Genomic DNA, 21985 nt, shown 5'->3' on the forward strand with positions numbered 1-21985 from the left:
TTAACTTTTCATGTCTTTGAGTGATAGCATTTTGCTGTTGTCAAAGGGTTGGACAAATCCCAGGAAGACTTAGGTTCAGATCCCTGCATGCCATGAAAAAAATTCACTAAGTGACTTTAGGGTCAGGGTTTTTTCCCCAGTCTAACCTACCTCTCTGAGGACTGAGGGGATAAAATGGAGGCACCATTATATACTGCCTTGAAAAAAGGGTGGGATAAATTCAGTACTTTCTACAGTGAGAGTAAACAGAAAATGTGTCCTTTTCATTCCGACATAAGCTTTTGTAGGCTAGACCATATTTCTTCAAAAACAATTAATTTCATGGTGATGTATTTCTGAGTGGGAGGTTTAGAGGGCCATCATGTCCTTCAGTGTTAAGATTTAGGGTATTTTGTCTTATCTGGACTATAATAGCTTGACATAGTTTGCAAGTCAGCTAAAACCGTTCAATGAAAATCAATTGAATATCCTTGAAGCGGCCAGATCCCTTTTATGCATGTATACACCTTGCTATAGCCTTGCATTTCCTAATACTTTCAAGTGATTCCCCCCATCCTTTAATGCTGAATACTAGTTAATCCCGTCATTTACCCCTCACAGATTAGAGGAACTAAAAAGACGAAAAGAACACATTGACCCAAGTATTTGCCTTGGAAGAAAGAAGTAACAAAAAAACATTCTCTTCGGCAGTTTGTGTTGTAAGGTAAATCAAGAACAGCACTAATGTGTGGCATGCCATAGAATCTGCTTTTATTTAAAATATTTATTGATCTCCTCTTCATTAAAAATGCCTGTGGCATCATAGCTAATCCTAAAACATTAAACAGTGTGAACTTTGATAAGACCAGCAGAATAAGGACAGCAATTTAAACTACAAGCAATTTAAACACAACCATAAAAAACATTAAGATCTGCAAGTGCAGAAGGTTCTAAAGAACACACAAATTAACCACTAAAGTGCTAGACAAATGGTAGAAGAACTTTCTGAGGTTAGGGGCCAGAGTCATACCTGAGAAGGTAACATGGAACAATTACTCCATCGCCTGTCTTAACTTACGGAGCAATTGGTCCTTTTAATCTCACAGTTGTGACATTCATTTATTTATTTGACCATTTCTCATGATTGTTTTTGTTCCCAAAGGGACCCAAAAGAGTTTATAGAAAAATACTGAAGTCCAACAATTTAAAAACATACTGAGTTTTTAAGATAGGAATCAGCGTGTAGAAATGTGTCCAGAAATGGACAGTCAGTGTAGTTCTTTTAGAACTGACTGGACCATCTGTAGTGTCTTCAAAGGACCATCTGTAGTGTCTTCAAAGACAGTCTGATGTAGGAATCTAACCTGGATGTGATCAGAGAATCATTACCTGTAGCCACATCATAACTTTCAAGAATGGCCACAGCTAATGTACCAGTCTAAGCTAGTTAAAAGTTATTTTGTACCATGGAAAAGACTTGGGCCTCCATCTGAAGACATAGATATACAGCAACCTAGGCTCCTTTAGGGGAAATACAGGCTCATATAGAACAGGCTAACTCTTCAGTTCCTGATTGACTACATTAGTGACCAACAGGACCTTAGTTTTATCTAAATAAGTCTAACTTTACTGGTCCATTACAGATTTCAGACACTTTTTTGTAACTGATCTGCTATGTAGGACCAGAAGCATCAGAGATCAGTGCCATCATTACCCATGTTGGCTAACCAGCTTAGAAGGATAATGCGGTCAATGATATCAAAAGCCACCAAAAGGTCCAGGGGAAGCAACAGGATTGTACTTCTACTCTCTGTCTCCTAAGGAAGTTCATCTATCCGAGTGACAAAGCCATTTCTGTCACTCTGATAGATTTCTGAGCCATTTCTCAGATTGAAATGAGCTCAGATAACCTGTTTCATCAAAGAATGCGTGAAATTGTATGGCCATGGCCCACTTCATAATCTTGACCAACAGGTGGATTTACTACTGGTTGGTGGTTATTAAAACGCTTTAATGCAGGGATGGCTTCTTTAGGAGGAGTTCAGATCTATCTCCTTAAAGATAGTTAGCACTAATGAAGGCAACCACTTGTTGGCCTGTTAGTGCAAGCCAAGGTGGGGGAAATATCTAGCTATGCCAGACTTCCAAGCAACGTGCCTGTATCTTGGGTAACTGAAGCAAACATAACTAACCCGAGCTCTAATAACATTCTGAGATTGGATTGACAAACCAGTTGTGACTGCCACTGTGAAAGTGTAAATTTTAAAGTGGCAGAGCCTGTTTCAGCCTACGATAGTAACAACTATAAAATTATGATAATTACATGTGGCAAACTAATTGGGAAAGCCTTTCATAGTGCCAGTACTGTTTATGAGCGCCAATAGTCTTTCCCCTTGTGAATCTTATTTGAATATCTGAAGGGCACTGCTAAGTGTCACTGGACATTTAACATCTGACCTCCTCTCTACATTCCCGCTGAAAATTCTACTCATCACAACAAACAGGAACTGCCCTAGCAACCATCTGGACTAGATTAGATATTTGGTTCTCCCAGAAGGAAAACCTTCCTATTTTTTTGTTCATATCAATGTCACTGAAAGGATTTCTTGATTCAGCCTAAAGGTCAAGGTCTTCAGCACAGAGGAGAAAGAAAAATATATTGCACCTGAAGTGATCTGAGCCAATCCAATCATGAAGGAAAGAATTAAAAACCAGGATTAAAAACCAACCTTTCTACTATGCCCTCCATTATGAGGATAAATCCACACTCAGTAACTGGCCAGAAAGAAAAAGCACTAGTCCTGCCAGTGAAAAACTGGCCAGTTAGCAACCTATATTAAGTAGCAGGTTTTCATGGCAGCACCCATCATAAGGCATCATGGAGGGGTTTAAACAAAATAACCAGCACTTTGAATTGTGCCCAGAAGCAAATAAGAAACAGTGCAGCTCTTTTTAGACTGATGAGCTGTGTTCTGGTAACTAGCACTCGTCAGCAATCTTGTACTAGTCGAAGGTTCCAAATAGTCATCCAAGACAGCCCCGTAGAGATGGTACTGTGGCAATCCATTCTAGTTGTGATCAATATGTGGATAACTGTGGCCAGATCCTCTCTATCCATCAGCTGGTACACCAACCAATGTAGAACAAAACCACTACATGTCACAGGGGAAACCTGAGCCTTGTTCTGTAAGCAAATATCTAACAATATCTCCAAGGGGCACATCTGCTTTTTTTCTGGAGAAATGCAAACTCATCCAGTACAAGCTGAACCCCTAGTTATCACTTTTATCAGAGTGTTGCATATTGCACTTCAGTGGGGGTACAGCAGTCAGCCAAAGCTTGGTTACCTGAACATATAATGTAGACCTAGCCAGAAGGGGAGACCATCTTAGATAATATTTTTTGACATAATTAATTGGTTTCCGCAAAACATGTCTTTTAGAATTTCAATATATTGGAATGGCAGCATAATTGACAGGCATATTTTAAATATATCTCAGTCCCTCAAGATTTCTCTCCCCACCGCACAAAGTAATATGTTCTCCTTGCTCTACTCTTTATCCAGAAAAGAGCAGCACTTCAGCCTTCTATGGGTTGAACTTCAATTCATTTATTTACTTTATTTTTACCCTGCTTTTCTCCCCAGTGGGGATCCAATTGTTCTCCTTCCCTCCATTCCCTTTCTTTGAGGTCATAATCATAACCACCTTTGGGCATTAGAACTATTTTGTAAAATATCTATGAAGCGCTATTGTAACTGCTGGACAAAAGTAAGAGCCAAATTTCTCAGACCTAACCAAGTTAATCAGTAAGTATTGTGATGTTCAGGCCCTGACAGGCTTGGGTGATAACAGATTCCTCTTTTAATAGCTGTCCTTATGTAATGTGCAGAAGGCAAGATAGCTTTGATGATGGGAAGATCATCTCACTTCCATGGCAAGTTCACATGTTTAAACACTAACGTTTTCCCCATCACTAATCTCTAGATTCCCAGTATTAAGGGAAGAGGAAGATTCTGACTTAAGCACTGATGTCTAGCATTTCTTTTTCCCCTAGAAATTCTGTTCTTTCACCCACTTCGCCTAGACAAGTCCTTTATTTGTATGATAATACATATATTCTGAGTGTACCACAAGTGGCAAGATCTGAAGTGAACCTAAATATATGTCCTGAAGATATCGAGTGAATCTACAGCTTTTAGATGTCCTCTATAGTCTTGGACCTTATGGACTAGTTCCATACATGCTAGATAGTCTCTGCTGCAGAGTGCACTTCCTCTGCCACTAAAACTTCTGTTTGCATGAGGGCCCATTGAAGACCACTGATCTTAAGTAAATGGAAGTTTTAATGGAAGAAGCCTGCTTTGCAGCAAAGACTCTCTCGTGCGTATAGAAGCTCATTCATAGTATCTAAGCCCATGTAACTAATTTCTCAGTGTTCAGTTGACATTTAGAAAAGATGCATCCTCCCCATGAAAATAGCGAACAAAAATAACCTGATGATAGCTTTTTCCTTTCACAAATAAACACATAACAGTTTGCTGTTTACAGTTCTGACGGAATCAGAATAGCACTTCAGATTGAGAAGGAAATGATTCAATATCATCTTCCCAAACAAATGATTTTATCTTCAGGAGAAGAGCTGTTGGTTGGGAATGCTTTCAGCTTTCCCAATGGATGTTGCATATTTCCAAAGATCACATTCTGTTTTTTCTTAAATATCTGTATTTCAGTTTTTAGGTACAGACAGTCCAACATAATCCAAACTATGGTATTCCCCATTGGCATGTATAGATGTGAAAGTTGGACGGTAAAGAAAGCTGGCAGGAAAAAAATTGATTCATTTGAAATGTGGTGCTGGAGGAGAGTTTTGCGGATACCATGGACAGCCAAAAAGACAAATAAGTGGGTACTAGATCAAATCAAGCCGGAATTCTCCTTAGAAGCTAAAATGACAAGACTAAAGCTATCGTACTTGGTCACATCATGAGAAGACAAGATTCTCTGGAAAAGTCAATAATGCTAGGAAAAGTGGAAGGCAGCAGGAAAAGAGGAAGACCTAAAACGAGATGGCTTGACTCAATAAAAGAAGCCACATCATCCAGTTTGCAGGATCTGAGTAGGTCTGTTAGAGATAGAATGTGGAGGTCTTTCATTCATAGGGTCGACAGAGGTCGGAGATGACTTGACGGCACATAACACACACACACACAACACAGTCCAACATATTTATACAAAGCTTGTGTGTGTGAGAGAGACAGTCCTTATTGATACTAAGTACCAGCACCTTTTTTCAGGGCTCTCCCATGTCCAGAGGGAGGAATTATTGGAAATCAGCACAATCTTATATATATGGGCAGTGCTTTTTTCAGCTGAAACGTGGTGGAATGGAGTTCCGGGACCTCTTGAAAATGGTCACATGACCAGTGGCCCCACCTCCTGATCTCCAGGCAGAGGGACGTTTAGATTGCCCTCCGTGCCACTGCGTGGAGGGCAATCTAAACTCCCCTCTGTCTGGAGATTAGGGGGTGGGGCCACCGGCCATATGATCATTTTCGCAGAGGGTAATTTAAACTTTAAAAAACTCCCACCTTGTTCCAGCTGACCCAAAGTGATGTCATTGTGCGGTCCTGAGTTTCACCACCTCTTTTCCCAGAAAAAAAGCCCTGTATATGGGTACTGGCACCTTTCAAAAAACAAAAACAAAAGGCACTGTATCTGTATAACCCACCCCTCAACAATTATAAACAAAAAAGTTTTTGTGATAAAAATCCTTCTCCAAGAAACTTACAATCTAAATTCCAATCTCATGTGTATAAAGCAAAGGGGAGAGGAATAGACAACAAAGGGAAAAGAGGAAGGAGAAATGACTGATCAGTTCAAGCAACTTTTTAAAATTTGTTTATTAATTTGATTTCTATACCTCCTCTCTACCATGTTTAGTACTCAGTGTGGTTTACAACAATAATTTACATAGTATTGTTTTTATTGGGGATAACATCAAATCCAAAATTTTCACAGAATGGGTAGGTTTTGTGTGAGCTGAATGTTGAAGAAATGAGGGGGGCACAATATAGGCATTCTGAAATATGAAATATGTAGGCAAGGAGCTCACAGTGAAGAAGGGAAGGGAAGAAGATCTTCAGGACTTGCTATGTCATTGGTTACTTTACTGTATTTGTTATCTCCATTGCAAACAGGCCCTACATTCTTTCATACCACTAGAATTTCATCAGCATTCTGAAACATTTCCATTTTAAAGTTAAACTTAGTTTTGCAGCCATAAATAAATACCCAGATCAATTATTTATGTGATAAAAGCAGTTGTCAAGAAGAGTATTTAAAGGACTGAACTCTTGAGTTTTCAAGGAAAAGTAAGCTATGACAATGAGATGTACAGTTTGGATTGGATCCTGAGGAACTTTTGTGCCATCAGTGCCCAGTGGAAGAGCCTTTTATGTTAGTGTAGGTCTCCTTGTGCTGAAGAACAATAACAAAGTGCGCAGAAATGTTTGTAGGATCCAGCCTTTATCACCAACAATTTTGTCTTTAAAAACTGACGGATTGCCAAATATTGCTTTAGTGCTTGTCTTGGCCCTTTGATTTATTAAAACAAAATGTCAGTGACTCAGCCAAAGAGTTCCCAAAGGGCATTGCTCAAGACTAGTAACAATAAATATAGTGTTGTTTGCCAATGCCATTTAAGATAGCCCTCATAAATCAATCATTTTCTAAACGTCTGTTAAAGGCTGCCTGCAGAGGGTGAAAATGATTGGTGTACAAAGTCACCAGGGCAAAGCAGAAGCATTAACTAAACAGAAGAAGTGCAGAAGTCAAGCACAGGTCACCACGAGTTACATTTACCTCAATACACAAATATTTTGTAGATATATAACAAGCCATCAAAATGCTTATCCTTCAGGGAATCCTCTAGAAAATTATCATGAAGACTTTACAGAGCAGCAGCTGTACTGAAATGTCAGACGGGCTTACACAGCTGACACAAGCAGCTGAAAACAGAACATGGCAGCATCGCCATAAATTCTCTTAATCTCGCCAAGCACTGCTTAATATAGATTTACCATATGCTTCAGTCTCACGCACTCTTACATGAGTATCTTCTAAGATCAAGTCGTGTTATAAGTTCTGACAAAAAGCACATATGGCTGCTGTGGATTTCATAGAACTGTAGAAATACTTTACTTTCACCAGTTCTGGTTGTTGGTGTTTTTCTTTTCCTTTTTAATTTTTCTTTAGGTCCTTTTTAAAAAACAAAGAAAATGTCTGAATACAGCCAAAATTCTGATCAAGAAGAAATCTGTTCCGAGGAGCTAGATGAAGATGAAATCTTAGCAAATTTGTCCCCTGAAGAACTGAGGGAACTACAGTGTGAAATGGAAGTCATGGCTCCAGATCCTCAAGTGCCAGTTGGAATGATACAAAGAGATCAGACTGAAAAACCCCCGACAGGAAATTTTGATCATAGATCTCTTGTTGACTACCTGTACTGGGAGAAGGCATCAAAGCGTATGCATGAGGATGAAAAGGTCCCAGTCACTCTCTTACCATCGGAGGTAAGCATCTGGAAATACCAGTACATCTAGTATTCTTGATATCCATTAAAATGACTTTTAAACAATCAGTTATTTACACGTTTGAAAGGAAAACATACTGATATTACAGGTTGCCATATCATATTTAAGAGGTCTTCGGGGATTTTACTCTACAATTCTTGAACTTGCACTTCAAAATTAGATGTATTGATTTGAATGGGAAACACTCCATATTTTATTTATTAGTGAAGAAATGTGATCTTTTAAAAATGTGAATCAATGCTCTTACAAAATTAAATGCTGCTGTTATAAAATCATTCTTAAAGCAAGAATATTCAGTCGGATAAAATGGTGTATGTCACAGGCTGAAAATAAGAAGCTGTATAATTGTAAGTTAAATTTCACCCCTCAAAAAAGCTTCCAGGATAGGAACTGTCTTGTAAGTTTTTAAAAATTCAGGCAGAGGCAGGTTCAGGTGGGCCTTCTTGGAGAGGGGGTTCCACAATAAAGTACTTCCAGGGCTGCCAAGTGTGGGAGGGGTGAGGGGATACAAAATTCCAGAAGTCTGCAGGCAAGATACTTTGGGGGAGGGGGACTGGGGCAACATACTTATTCTAATCAAAGGTCTTGTTTGTGTTCTTCTGAATGTGAAAGGGACCAAAAGTGTGTGGGCCCCTCAGGGTGAATCTTTGTCTGGGGGAAACATGGTGGCTGTTGCCATTCCTACCAATCCCCATCAAGGCCTTGCTTCATGACCTAACCAAATGTACCTGTACCTGTAACATCTACACCAGCAGTCTTCATCTCATACTTGAAACCCTCAGGTGTGTCAGAAAATATCACTTAGCAGATCACTAGCCCCTACAGAGCTGCCATTATGTTGGTACTTTTTGGAAGACACATGCTGCTAGTCTACATGTGTAGCAAGCACGGATGGCACACCTCCTGCCTGTCTTTGCTTGCTGCTCAGAGGAGCAGCAGCATGGTGAAGTGAGGTTACTCAGGGGTGGTTCTGACCCTTTGCTTCCTTGCTGGGGCATGGTGTTTTTCCTGTCCCCGACTCTCTAGGTCTGATGGTCACAGGACTGGCCTTAAACTCAGTGAGGTCATAACTCTGCATCTCTTCTTTCTGTCACATGACTATGATGGCACATGACTTCTGGTCATGTTTGCATCACAGTGGGTTCCATGCTTAGTAGATCTTGGCACTATGGTTCTATCTTACAACTTAAATGAAAAGAGTGCTCATATAGATATGCCTGGTTCTATCCTACTAGGTTTTCTAAAGGTTTTTTTGTGTGTGTTTGAATATTATTGTCTTATGACCCCCTCCTATGAGTTGCTGGATCAGCACAAAAGCTCATAGGATCAGGTGTGAGGGTCTAAACACCAGTAAGAGAACAAAAATGTTCTTACACTAGTTTTGGGACCCAGCACAGCCTGCAAGCAATAGTAGAGTGAGAGTGGCCATTTCCAGATGGCTTACGTGCACCCAGAACGTCGCGCCATGTTGCGGGAAAAATGCGAAATATCGTATTTTCTCACGCGAGTTTTGCTTTTCCCCCGCAACGTGGCATGACATTCCGGGTGCAGGTAAGCCATCTGGAAACGGCCAGCGATCAGTACTGTTGTGCTGTTGCATCTTTTGTGCCCGTGTAATGAACTATGCTGCTGATGGACAAAACCCAATGACACTGAGACATGCAATGACATATCCAAGTTTGGGGGGGGGGGGGGCTATGGACAATGTGTCCTTGGTGAGGCTTACCTCTCCAAGTGGGTCTGGGAACAGGCACTGGCAAAATGGCTTGCACTCTCCCTCGGGATCCACCCAGAGGGAGAAAGTGAAGTAACCAGAAGTAGCTTCTCCTTCTCCTTGTTCCTCTCCCTGTTTACTTTTTGAAAGAGGACAGGCAGCAGTAGTCTAGGAAGAAAAGAAAGGCTAGGAAAACTCTAGGGATTGTCAGTGGGCTCATTGCTGGGCATGATCCTCAGCAGGTGTCCAACAATGCCATTCCCTTGATGCCAACCCTGGAGGGATGGAATTGTAAACAGCCTCTAATGAACTACAAACAATCAAATTGGGGGAAAGGGTTGCTGGAAAGGTGAGGCATTGCTGGCTTAAAGGGGTGTCTGAGACAATGGTCAGAGTGTGCTGGTAAGAAAGGGTTCAAAGCTCCACTTAGCTATGAAACTTATTGAGTGATCTAGGCCAGTCATGATATCTCTAGGTTACCAAATCATAGAGAGGGAGCCTGCATACGTACATTTCTGTAGAGGGCTCCTGTGAGGCAGGTGAGGGTAAGAGAATGCGACATTAGTTACTAGCAAGCTTCACTGCAGAGAGGGAATTTGAATCTGAATCTCCCAGCACCTACTCTGAAACTCTACCTGTTACATCACACTGCCTAGAAGCAAGACTGCATAGAAGTGATGTCACCCCTGACTGCACAGGAAGACAAGAGATGGAAGCCTATCGAAAAAATTTCCAAGCAATATGGTTTCCTATTGTGCAATTTTTGCAGGAAAAAGAAATTGTTTCTAACATTCATTGTCAAGAGCTATTGAATTTCTAGATGTATGGAACTCCTTAGGAATTGTTATATTTTTGGTTTTTTATGGTTATGTTTTAAGTTAATGTGGAATGGGTTTTGTATGGTTATGTTTTAAGTTAATGTGGAATAAATTTATTATATTAAAAAAGAGAGAGAGAGAGATGGACAGGAGCCCTCTACAGAAGCAGGAAAGTCACATGGGTTGGGTCCTGGAGTTCTGGAATTATAAGTGAGCTGCAGACTACAGAGATCAGCTTCCCTGGAGAAATGGCAGCTTTGGAGAGTGGAATCTATGGCATCCCATAGCCACCAAAATCCCTTTCTATCCAAAACTCTTTATTTTCTGGGTCTACCCCCTTTCCAGGTAGTTCCCAACCCAGAGCTGGCAACCCTAGAAGTCAGGCATTGACCACTGAACATTCAGGATGAAACAAGAAGCCAGGTATTACTGGAAGTATAGGCCAGGTGAGTGTATAGAGGTCAAGGAAAGGTTTGCTGGAGAAAGCAATTCTTGAGAAGATAAAGGGAAATGAGGTGATGAACAGAAGTTGTAAAAAAAAGCAAGGAAAAACAAACAGGACAAAAAGTACAGAGATGAGCTTGAGGCGAGAGGTGACCGAGGCTCATCTTTGAGTCTCTCACTTCCCCCTCCCCCATTAGATAGCAAACCAAATGAAAACAAGGAAAAAGAAATAGCAAAAATTGGAATTAGGGTAACATACCCTTGCCTCAGATTGACATTCAGGCAAAGCTAAGCAAATGTTTAACTCCTGAATTTGATAATTCTCCCAAATGAGCATTATATAGCTATAAAAATAATGTATTCTTGTGTAAGCACAGCACAGCTTTACTGTTCTTGTAACTAAATCACTTGTGCCATAGTGGTTCCAAGCTTCCTAAAAGTTCTTTAAAAAAGAACTCTATACCTCTGTCCTGCTGTAAGGACCTGTATTTGAAGAACCTCTGTGCAGGGAAAAAAAGAGGATTGTGACTAGAGATGAGCACGAACCGGAAAAAACCTGAACCATGCAGTTCGTGGTTCATCAAATTTCACGAACCACAAACTTTCATGAACCTGCCCCTGGTTCGTGAACTGTTTCGTTTGGTTCGTGAAAACGTCACATTGGGGTCAGAAAATCATCACTTCCGGGACAGCAGAAGGTCACTTCCTGGTCAACAGAAGGTCTGCAGGAAGTCCATCCCCTGTTGCCTAGGAAACAGATTGATTAGCACTAGGTTGTCTGTAGTCACGAACCAAAAAACGAACCAAACGAACCAGCCTAAAGTTCACCGTGGTTCATCAGAAATGGGATCTGACGAACCGCTTAGTTTTGGTTCATATTTCGGTTTGTGCCCATCTCTAATTGTGACTGACGTCATTTTAAAATAACAATCATTTCTTGAAGTGGAAAAGAATCTGGAAGAACAGAAGAAGTGGCAGAGCAAAAGGCTATTCTCTATGAAAAGATTGCTGTGAGTAAAATCAGCAGAGAGCTGTAGAGGAGAAATCAGATTGACTCCACAGAATAGTACAGAGAGGATGGAATTGGTAGCATCAGAAAGAAGGGAATTCCAGAGGTATTGAAGGATTGTGCTCAGGAACAGCTTTCAGTATTTTGCAGCTACAGAGCTGTTATATACATACAGCCACAAAATATATCATCGTGTCAGGTAGAAATGCAATCTTTGGGAACCTTGGCTGGTTTTTCTATTGCAATATAAGCTTCAGGCTTGTTTTTAAATCTGAGAAGTCTGAACATATGCAGTTTATATCCAGCTGTTATTGGTGATGATTCCTGAAATAAAGCGTAATGGGATGCAGGAATATAAAACATAATTTTATTCCGTGTTTAAAATAATAATAATTAGCTATTTCATTGGTCAAAGCACCACGCATACACATTAATCTTGTAGCCCTGACAATAGTCTTGTGAGGTAATGTTTTCAGGGCTGCCAGCCACACTTGGCAGCCAGTGGGAGTCCAGAGGGGACAGGGGCATGGAGGGACGACACTGGGTGATGATGTGACCACATGGAATTGATGTCACACCTTGTTAGAATCATAGCTTGATGTCAGTTCTGGGTTTTCCCCTGGGTGATGTCACACTGTTGATTTTTTCCTCTTGCCAGCCACAGGAACAGCAGTAGGAGACAACAGCTGGGTGCAGCAGATCCTCTGCCTCCAGGGGGAAACAGGGCAGCCCTAATTGTTTTGCAGGAGTGGGTCTGAAGCAAATTGGTTTACTTAAGGGCAACAACAAGTTTGTGGCAGAGGAGAGATTTGAACTGGGAATCTCCTGAATCATAGCTCAGCCTCTTAACTACACCTGCTGTCACCTGGGTGAGGCCTTTGGATCGGGTTACCAAATTTTTGCGCAGAAAAAAAAATGTCTAGAGCTTTAAGTGCCTTAGGGCATGGCTTTGCTTGCCTCATGCCCCGTTCCCTTACAAGTACTCTAATCTCAGCAGCCTGCTGGGAGTTTAATTTTATCCTCTACCACATAGGGGAAGATATTGGGCAAAGGGGCCAGTGGAGGAATGGGAACCAAGGCACTGTAACTGCATTATGCATCATTTCCTTTCAATATTTGAAATTATGGGCCCCGTTTCCAGACAAGGAATAACTATACATGAAGGGCAAGTTTCTTTCAGTTTCCTACAGAAGACAGCTTTTTTAAAAAAATGATTTGTGGGGGAGGGGAATCTGTTTACATATCTAAAGACAATGCCGATTGCAGGATGGAAAGAAGTGCTTATACAATCAAGGCAGAAGTAGTGTTGAGTTTAATACCCCTCCATATTTCTTCTGCTATGCCAACTCTGTGTCAGGCAGTCAAGTCTCTCCTCCTTGCATGAGCCCATGTTCAAATGTGCCATTTATGCTTTATCTCAGGGGTGTACCAATGAATGTCCTTGAAGCTCATCAAATGACCATGATCTAACAGGACTGTGGTGAGGGAAAATGAGATAAGGATATATTATAGCCAACTCTAAGCCCTAGAGATACAGTAGGAAACAGAAATAAATATACTGGTCATATTTCAAGCTACCCTGCCCTGGATCAGAGAAGTGATATGTAAAACATGGGGGAGAGGGAACAATAAAAGGGAAAACCTACCCTATATATGAGGAAAGAATATAGATTTAAATAAATCATCGGTGCCTCTAAATGATGATGATGACTAGGAGCTTTATGACGATTAGGCCTCCTCGGCTGCAACTGAAGCAATCTGTTTCTTTCTGTACTAGGCCAACCAAGTCAAAATGAATTCTACTTTAAATTAATCTTCAGGGAAAGCACTTCAGTTCAGTTCACTGATTATTGTAACAGTCTGTCTTGGCAACAAAGAAGCTGAGCCTGCACTCCTGACAGGCAAAAGGAAAAGCAGCCATCTGAAAGCTCACCAACGTTAAATCAGGATTTGCCCTTGCACCAAAATAAAATCTTATTTTATCTAATCCAGTTTTTTTTACTGTCCACCAGGCTTAGCAAATACTCTTAAGAGTCAGTTTATATGTTACAGGAGAAAAAAAACACCATCCTGGATATTCTCCCCGTCCCCTGTACACTTTGTGACTTTAGGATGTCCGCTGCATGAGCATGCTGAGACCCATAATGTAATGTTCAGTGTGACACATAAATGCTGGGCACAGACTGAAGGTCTCCCTCATTCCTTTCTCTCTTAAGGGAGAATATCCACCTGCATGATTAGTTATTCAATGACTGTAGCGGAACAGTGGGGCAGGGATAAAGCATCTGCTTAACATGCAGAAGGTACTGGGTTCAATCCCTGGCATCTCCAGTTAAAACAGTCAGGTTGTAGATGATGTGAAATCCCTCCATCTGAAGCCCTGCCAGTCAGAGTAGACAATACTGGTTTCGACAGACCATGGTCAGATTCAGTATAAAGCAACTTCATGTGCTCATATGTTCATGGATGTGGCTTGGTAGGAAGGCACACGCTTCCAGGTTTAATTTCTGATACCTACCATTCAAAAGGATATCAGGTAGCAAACGGTTGGATTCACCAGAACAATTCACCAAAGGGGCTGGTAGTGTGAATCTACTTTCCCCTTCTCTTAGCAGCCTGTTATTTGTCCTGAAAATCCTACCTGAAGTCCTGAAAATCCTACCTGATTTGTCCTGAAAATCCTACCTGATGTACAATCAAAGCCATCAAAGACCCCGGAAAGAGTTTTCATATCAACTCAAACAAGACATCCAATATAGAGATGGTTCACACACTCAGCTGTGAGAGATTAAGTGATATAAATGCCTGTGTAAAACAGCCCAAATTCTTTGTCAAGTGTCTTGAGTGTCTCATCAAAGCTCAGAATGTTTTACTATATTTGAGAAACAGAATAATGGAGATCACTTTCTTGTTGCTCTGCAGATAGTAGGCAGAGCTGCTATAAACAGTACAGTGGGGCAGGGAGACAAGGCAGTGAGAGCATACCTAGCCAGGTTCAGTATTTTAGGTGCAAACCAGAAGTATAGGGACAATTGCCCAAAGAGGGCTCAGCTCAGGATTTGGGTGGGTGAGTGAGAGCCTGAAAATAAACGCAATAGGTTTATGCATGTCTTTTGTCCCCCAGTTGTCCCTCCTTTGATTAGGATGACAAGTCTTCACGACATAAAACAATTATTCTTAAGTTATAGTGCTATTGCCCACACTGCACAGATAAGATGTTTATTGATGTAAATGAATAAACAAATAACTGGAAGCGATGTTGAACAGGACACTTTTCTAGATGCCTTTTGGGCCTTTAAAGGAGTTCACTGACATGTGTTACATAAACTTTGTTAACTTTATCTAATTGATGGGGTAAAACTATTTTAAATTATTTCAGCTCTTAGCATTCTGTTTTCTGCAGAGACTCGCTACAGAGAGGCCTGAAGAAAATGTTACAGATTTTGACAACATGAATGAAATGGCCAATGGCACTATGGATATAGAAAATAATGAAGGCTATGGAAAGGAACAGCCTGGTGAACTGGAAAAAGGGAAAACAAATGGAGATGTAACAGACTATAAGGAGAATGAAGAGGAGGAGGAGGAGGAAGAAGAAGAAAATGAAGAAGAGGAAGAAGAGGAGGAAGAAGAGGAAGAAGAGGAAGGAGGAGGAAAGGAGGAGGAAGAGAATGAAGAGAATGGAAATGATAAGGAAGATCTGGAAACAAAGAAATCAAGTGATGAAGAGGATAGCAGAAGCACAGAACTGAAGGAAACTCTTGAAAAAGAAGAAAACAATGAAAAGAAAGCATCAAAGTTAAATATTCCCAAAAAATTAGCTTTAGATACTAGTTTTATAAAGTTAAGTGCAAGACCTTCAGGAAATCAAACTAATTTGGAGGAGAGCCTGAGAAGAGTCCAGAAGAATGATCCAAGCATGACGGAACTCAACTTGAACAACATTGAGAACATCCCCAAGGAAATGCTGGTAGACTTTGTCAATGCCATGAAAAAGAACAAGCACATCAAAACATTCAGTTTGGCCAATGTGGGGGCTGATGACAATGTTGGTTTTGCCTTGGCCAACATGCTGCGTGAAAACAGGAACATCACTACTTTGAACATTGACTCCAATTTCATTTCGGGCAAAGGGATTGTGGCTATTATGAGGTGCCTGCAATACAATGAGAAACTGACCGAGCTGCGGTTTCATAATCAAAGAAGTATGTTGGGCCACCAAGCAGAAATGGAAATTGCAAGGCTTTTGAAAGCGAACCCGACATTACTGAAGATCGGCTATCATTTTGAACTTCCAGGTCCCAGGATGGTGGTTACCAATCTACTCAGCAGAAATCTTGATAAACAAAGACAAAAAAGAATAGAGGAACAAAAGCAGCAGCAGCTGAAAGAGCAGAGGGAGTTAATAGCCATGTTGGAAAATGGACTTGGGTTGCCTCCTGGGATGTGGGAGATGCTAGGGGGGCCAATGCCTGCTTCAGTGATGCCTCCACCCATGCAGCCTCCGAAGTCACCCGTTCCATCTGTTACTAGAAAAAAAGAACCTGCAAGGAAGCCAGCCCCTGAACAAGAAAGCAGGGATGATCCGCCCTCCTTCAAAATTGTGAAACTCAAGAGAATCCAGCGCAAACCCACTATAGAACAATATGTGGAGCCAGCTGAAAAAACCAATCTCAAAGACGTGATCAAGACACTAAAACCTATTCCAAGAAGGCGGCCACCTCCTTTGGTAGAAGTAACCCCTCGAGATAAGCTGCTGAATGATATCCGTCAGAGCAATGTAGCTTATCTTAAACCGGTAAGTACCTAGCATGGGGAGGAAGAAACAAGTAGGGGAAAGTTGCAATACAAGGAAACCTAGCGTAGGGTATTATTATTGATTTCAAAATCAAAGTATTTGGGTATTGCAATAATTGTATGTTGTGGAAACATGGTTGTTTGTAAAGAGTACAAGTTGTCTTGTGTGCGCACCTATAACAATATTACATCGATACAGATTTTGGAAAACTTGCCACCTCTGTATGAGTAGAACATTGGTGGCAGAAAGTGCCATCAGATCACAGCCAACTTATGGCAACCCTGTACATTTTTCTAGGTAAGAAAGGAACAGACGTAGTTTTTCAGTACCTGTCTCCACCTAGTAACCTGGACTTCTTTGGTGGTCTCCCACCCAAGCACTAACCAAGGCTGACCTTGCTTAGCTGCCAAGATCTGATGACATCAGACTAGCCTGGGCTATTCCAGGTTAGGGCATAAAAATTTACTGTTTTCAAAACAAGCAGTAAATATTGTTAGAATAAAGAACTGCTGCAGCATGAGCTAGACTACAGACATTTAATGAAAAAAACACACTTTACATGCAGAAAGGTATAATCCTTGGCATCTCCAGTTAAAGGGTCTCTAACAGCAGGACTAAGACCATGGAGAGCCACTGCCAGTCTGAGATGCCTGGGATGTTCATCCCACTAAACAAATGGAGTCTCAGAGCACCACCTACTGGGTTGCTAGTCTCCATAGAGCAGCCATTTTTTGCTGCCCTTTGGAAGGACCAGTTGTTAGCACACATGCATGCATTGGCAGCAAGCATACCTCCAGCCTCTTTTTGCATACATGCTACGAAGAGCAGCAGGATGATGAGCTGAGGTCACTCAGTGGTCAAAAAGGATTTTTTCATAGATCGGACACGGCTTGTTTCTCACTATGGGCCAAACTACAAGTGACGAATGACACTTAAACGGCAAGTGAACAGACTCACATGTATTCCTCCCTGTTCACTTGTGCTCCACTTGATCACATGTTCAAGTGTCCTTCATCACTTGTAGCTTGGCCCTCAGGAACACCTCCTGGTGCTTCTCTTGTTTTCCTGTTTTCTTGGTCTGCTGCCTGTCTTTTTGCCCTTGACACTGGTGAGATCATAATGCTAGGTTCCCCCTTCCTATCATGTGACTCTAATGTCACAGGGCTTTCTGTCTTGTATTTGCAACTCAGTGGGACATATGTGTGTTGGGATCTGGGTCTTGATCACTACACTCAACTGAGCTTTGCAAACTCAGCATTGTTGTAATACAATGCTATTGTATTCAAAGATATTTTTTTGCTCAGTTAGATGTTTCATCTGCAAACAGGAGTTAGTGTAATAATGCCAATGTAATAATGCCAGTCAGTGAGATCCTTAACCCCCTCTGGGCACTGGTGCATAAAAATACCTACTCTGGTCTAAGATTTTGTGCTTGCTCACCGACCTAAGGTGCAAAAGGGATGGGAGAAAAGGGGTAATGAAAGAGAAGCAGGGGGGTGCTCAGGATCCCACAACCCTTTCCTTCTCAAACGTCATTCATTCATGAAATGCTGGCTTTCTGAATATGTCCATCAAAGTTTTTTTTTTAAAAAACCTTTCACTATTAGTTTTAGATCTAATATTTTGGCAAGATTTCTGTGCTCTGAAGATGGAAAGAACAAATCTACCTTTGGCCACATTTTAATCATTTCGATACTGTGAGCAACAATATTGCCCCGACATGTTAGGATCATATGAAGTACGCCTCAGTGTGCATGAGCACACATACTATGTTATAATATTAATAATAACATTTGATTTATATACCACCCTTCAGGACAACTTAATGCCCACTCATAGCACTTTACAAAATATGTTATTATTATCCTAACAACAATCACCCTATGAGGCGGGTGGGGCTGAGAGAGTTTTGGAAGAGCTGTGTCTGACCCAAGGTCACCCAGCTGGCTTCAAGCAAAAGAGTGGGGAATCAAACCCGGTTCTCCAGATTAGAGTCCTGCTGCTCTTCTTAACCACTATACCAAACTTGATTATAAATGTGACCAGCTTCACTATTTCATTTTTATCTTCCCTTCTCCGATCACTCTACTTAAGGAACATTTTAAAAAAATCCTTCTGGCCCTCAGTAGGGAATCTCAAATGTCAGCCATCGACAGCACAACAAGCTATGGAGTGCATTTTCCAGCAAATCCCTCTTCTCAATTACACAGCTGGGCAGCTGTCTACTGAACAAGCTGGTCCACTCTAGGTCTCTATCCTTAGGGCATTTTACATTCCATAGATACTTTCACTCAGATCAAGTCCAATGTGTTGCACCTGTTAATCACTGAGGTCACCCACAGCATTGGTGATTCAATAGGTCTTCCTCAGCACAGAAACAATTTTCCAAGGCTGAAAAATCAAGAAATATGCATTATAGATTCTAGCAGTTCTCTTTATTAAGACACCTAAACTACTTCCCCAGTCAGGAAAAAATGATAACATATAAATCAGAGCAAGTTTCACAGTTTCTCATTTTGATCTGGTGCATCTTTTATAGCTGCACAAGAACATTTTATTTGATAATGTCTATAGTCTTAAGTTTTTTAAAAAAATGTATTTTACCCATTTGTATCCCACTGGCTGAATTGCAGGCTTCCAGGCATTGTATCTCCTAGAAATCTTCTTTATGTTGTAGGACAATCCTTCATCCACAGGAGGAACAACTGAGGAACAATTAGAAACCTGACGTTGTCAATTACAGGATATTTCTACATGAAACTTTTGGCTGTTGGTGATGGGGAGTTGATGTTCCAGCTTCCCATAAATGTCCACTTCCCATAAATCATGTTTGTAACCTACACTAATCTCTAATCCGTCTGCACAGCTGGCACAGATACAACTGGGGCCATCAACACAGACCAGATTTTCTTAGTGACCCAAGATGCTGTATCATTTCTCCCATTCTATATTGGTATTTAGAGCAACGTTCCAGTCTGGCATTAAAGAGCCAAACTGGAAGTACATGGAAGCACATGGAAGTACACGTTCTCCTGCAGAGGTTTCTTAGGCCTGGTGTATATACACAAAGCAGAATGAGCAGGTGGTGGGATGTTGAGGTGATAGAAGGGATGGTAGCTCTTCAGCCACAAAGTGAGAGGACACACTTTGAATGCTTCTATATGGAAAGGCTTGGATCTGCTAAAGAGTTTCCACAGACAGAACAATTTCTGCCCACAGAGTGCAACTTTCTCACCTCCCCCTACTGCTGCAGCCCAAAATACAGACATATGTGCCATCAAGTCACTACCAACTTACGTAACTCCAGCAAGCCATTGCCTTCATCTACAGTCTTCCTTTGTGGTTCCCCCATCTAAGTACCAACGCTGCTTAGCTTTTTTTTTTTTTTTTGCATTTATATATCTTATTGGATTGTTTATTTTTTTAAAGAAAAAATTTTAATTAAGCTTTATAACATACAACAAATAGAAATCTGCTTAGCTTTTGAGATGTGATAAGATCAGGCTATACCATGCCGCCTTTCCTCCCACAGCTCCATATATGCCCCCATCCAAATTCTGCTCCAGAACAGCCTGTATTCCCTGGTAACAGAAGGCTAGCACAACAGAAAATGAGCTAGCCTAGAATTTCTTGCTTCATTCTGCTAGTTTATATAGAGTTTAAGCTGCCTTGAGCCAAGACAGACAGACAGATATTGCATGGAGGGCTTTAAAAAAAATTGGAGAACATACAAAAAGGCATTCTCCACCTGCAAACTTGAGTGGTACTGTCCATTCTACTACCTCAGCTTTTGATTCTCCTGCATGAGTAGACAAGGCAGAGCCTTCTGTGAAGAGAACAGGCCTAGGACAAGAGGACAGCTCCTTGGGGCACTATTCTGATGATGAAGGGGAGGTAGAAGAGCTCTTGCTGAGTCTCTTCAGCCTTGCAACTTTCCATATTTGCTCATTGCAGTGTGTGGCTACAGGCTGAAGGACTTGTGCCCACAAAACACAATTTTCCCACCTCCTCGCTCCCTCTGTAGCTCCATGCAGCATTTCAGGGGGTGTTTGGGGCGGCAGAAATTTGCACTGTAAAGGCAGAAATCCTTTCAACCCCCTCCAACACTCCGCTGGATCCAAGCCATTAGTCTTACATGAATGGAAGTGCCAACTCTGGAGAATGGGGGTGGGGTGGGGGCGGGATCTCATTTCCCCAACAACAAAATAATGGTTTGGTGCTGGGAGAAGGCTATTTCCCTCCAACAAAGTGACTTCCAAGGACATCTAGACCTCCTCCCCACCACAGACAATATCTGCTTGTCATTAGTGTTTTAAATTTTATATCTGAAAAAGTCCTATTAAATCATCTGGCAACAATCCCCTCCCCCCCCCCCCCCGGCTTGGGAGATCCTTTAGCATTTTGTAGATGGTTTTGTTTTAACAATAAGTTCTTTTTTTGGAGGGAGGTATATGAGCAAAGCTCCCCTCCACACCTTTCCCCACAATTAGCGTTTGTGTTGTTCCTTCCTACACAGGTACCAGTTCCCAAAGAGTTGGAGTAAGATACCCCATTCAGCTGAAGGAAGCAACTTGAGAATATACAGACTATGCAAGGGTTGTTTCAGTTCATTTCAGGGGCCGTTTCCTTCAGGTGGAAGACACAAAGGTGTGGGAACAACGCATGAAGCATGCTGCCTGTTGAAGTGATGGTTGAAAGGGATAGCATGCAAGGATACGTGGTGAACGATTTTCATCCACTCTGAAATCATGGGCCACCTCCCAGCCTCCATCAGCTCACTGAATTTTCATTTCTTCCATGGGTGGGGAGGGGAGAGTGGTACTTTATACTTATTAATACTCATGCTATCCCTTTTATAGTTTCCTTCAGTAAACTATGTTGGAACTGTCATCTTTGGCTGTTATATTTGACAGAAGCATATGGTATCCTTTTGTGAGTGTGTGCTCATGCTCGCTCTCTCTCTCTCTCTCTCTCTCTCTCTCTCTCTCTCACACACACACACACAGAGCCAGTTTTAAAAAACAGAGCCACAGTTACTTTCCTTTTCATTAGAAGTAGGCAACAACAGAAATGAATCTTTACTTAGACTATTCTGCAGCTATGCAGACATGGAAAGAAAACATTTAAACCTGCTGAACTCTCGAGGGCTCTTTAAGACACAAACCCCAAACTGTTGGGACAGTAGGCAACCATATCAGCTTCCTGATTAGTCAAAAGCCCAATATCCCAGAAAGGCTCCTTTTTATCTTTTTAAATGTGTCTCCATTGGGCAGTTTCTCACAGGGCCAGATGATTATTAAATTAAGCAATTTATTCAAACATTGTATATCTAATTTTGAGAGCCTAAAGGCATAGGAACTGAGCAAGTGGTTGTTTTCCAGTTCTAAAGATCAGGACCTAGTATAGATTTGGTTGGAAATGTGGTATCTCTTGAGACAATGATCTTCTTGGCTGAAAGGATAAGAGGTGGAGTTCCTCTGACCTTGGAACAGAAGGGATTTATAGAATAGTTCTCTCTCTTTCTGACGTTGCCCCTACATTACCCTGCAAAAAGGTGATCTTAAGAGCTAGGGAAGACTCAGGAAAAGTGTGGGATGAGGTACAGGAGCTGCAGCAAGGACAGCAGGTC

At 41.4% G+C, this 21985-nt stretch overlaps 1 protein-coding gene across 4 annotated transcripts in view; it reads left to right on the forward strand.

Annotated features, from left to right (window-relative positions):
• The window catches only part of LMOD3 (leiomodin 3), a 42999-nt gene extending 21753 nt beyond the window's left edge, over positions 1-21246 (forward strand). Inside the window, exons 2-5 of one of the 4 annotated variants that reach the window (XM_054978625.1) lie at positions 601-703; positions 7236-7552; positions 14962-16356; positions 20873-21246. In XM_054978625.1, coding sequence (XP_054834600.1) covers positions 7259-7552; positions 14962-16356; positions 20873-20899 — 1716 coding nt within the window. In that variant the 5' untranslated portion in view covers positions 601-703; positions 7236-7258 and the 3' untranslated portion in view covers positions 20900-21246. Of the gene's footprint in view, positions 1-600; positions 704-7235; positions 7553-14944; positions 16357-20872 lie in introns of those variants that run through there. The other 3 variants (XM_054978624.1, XM_054978627.1, XM_054978626.1) reach the window with 3 other exon arrangements.
• Positions 21247-21985: the final 739 nt, after the last annotated feature.

This window comes from Eublepharis macularius, chromosome 4 (assembly GCF_028583425.1).
Source record: "Eublepharis macularius isolate TG4126 chromosome 4, MPM_Emac_v1.0, whole genome shotgun sequence".
NCBI classification, from domain to species: Eukaryota; Metazoa; Chordata; class Lepidosauria; order Squamata; family Eublepharidae; genus Eublepharis; species Eublepharis macularius.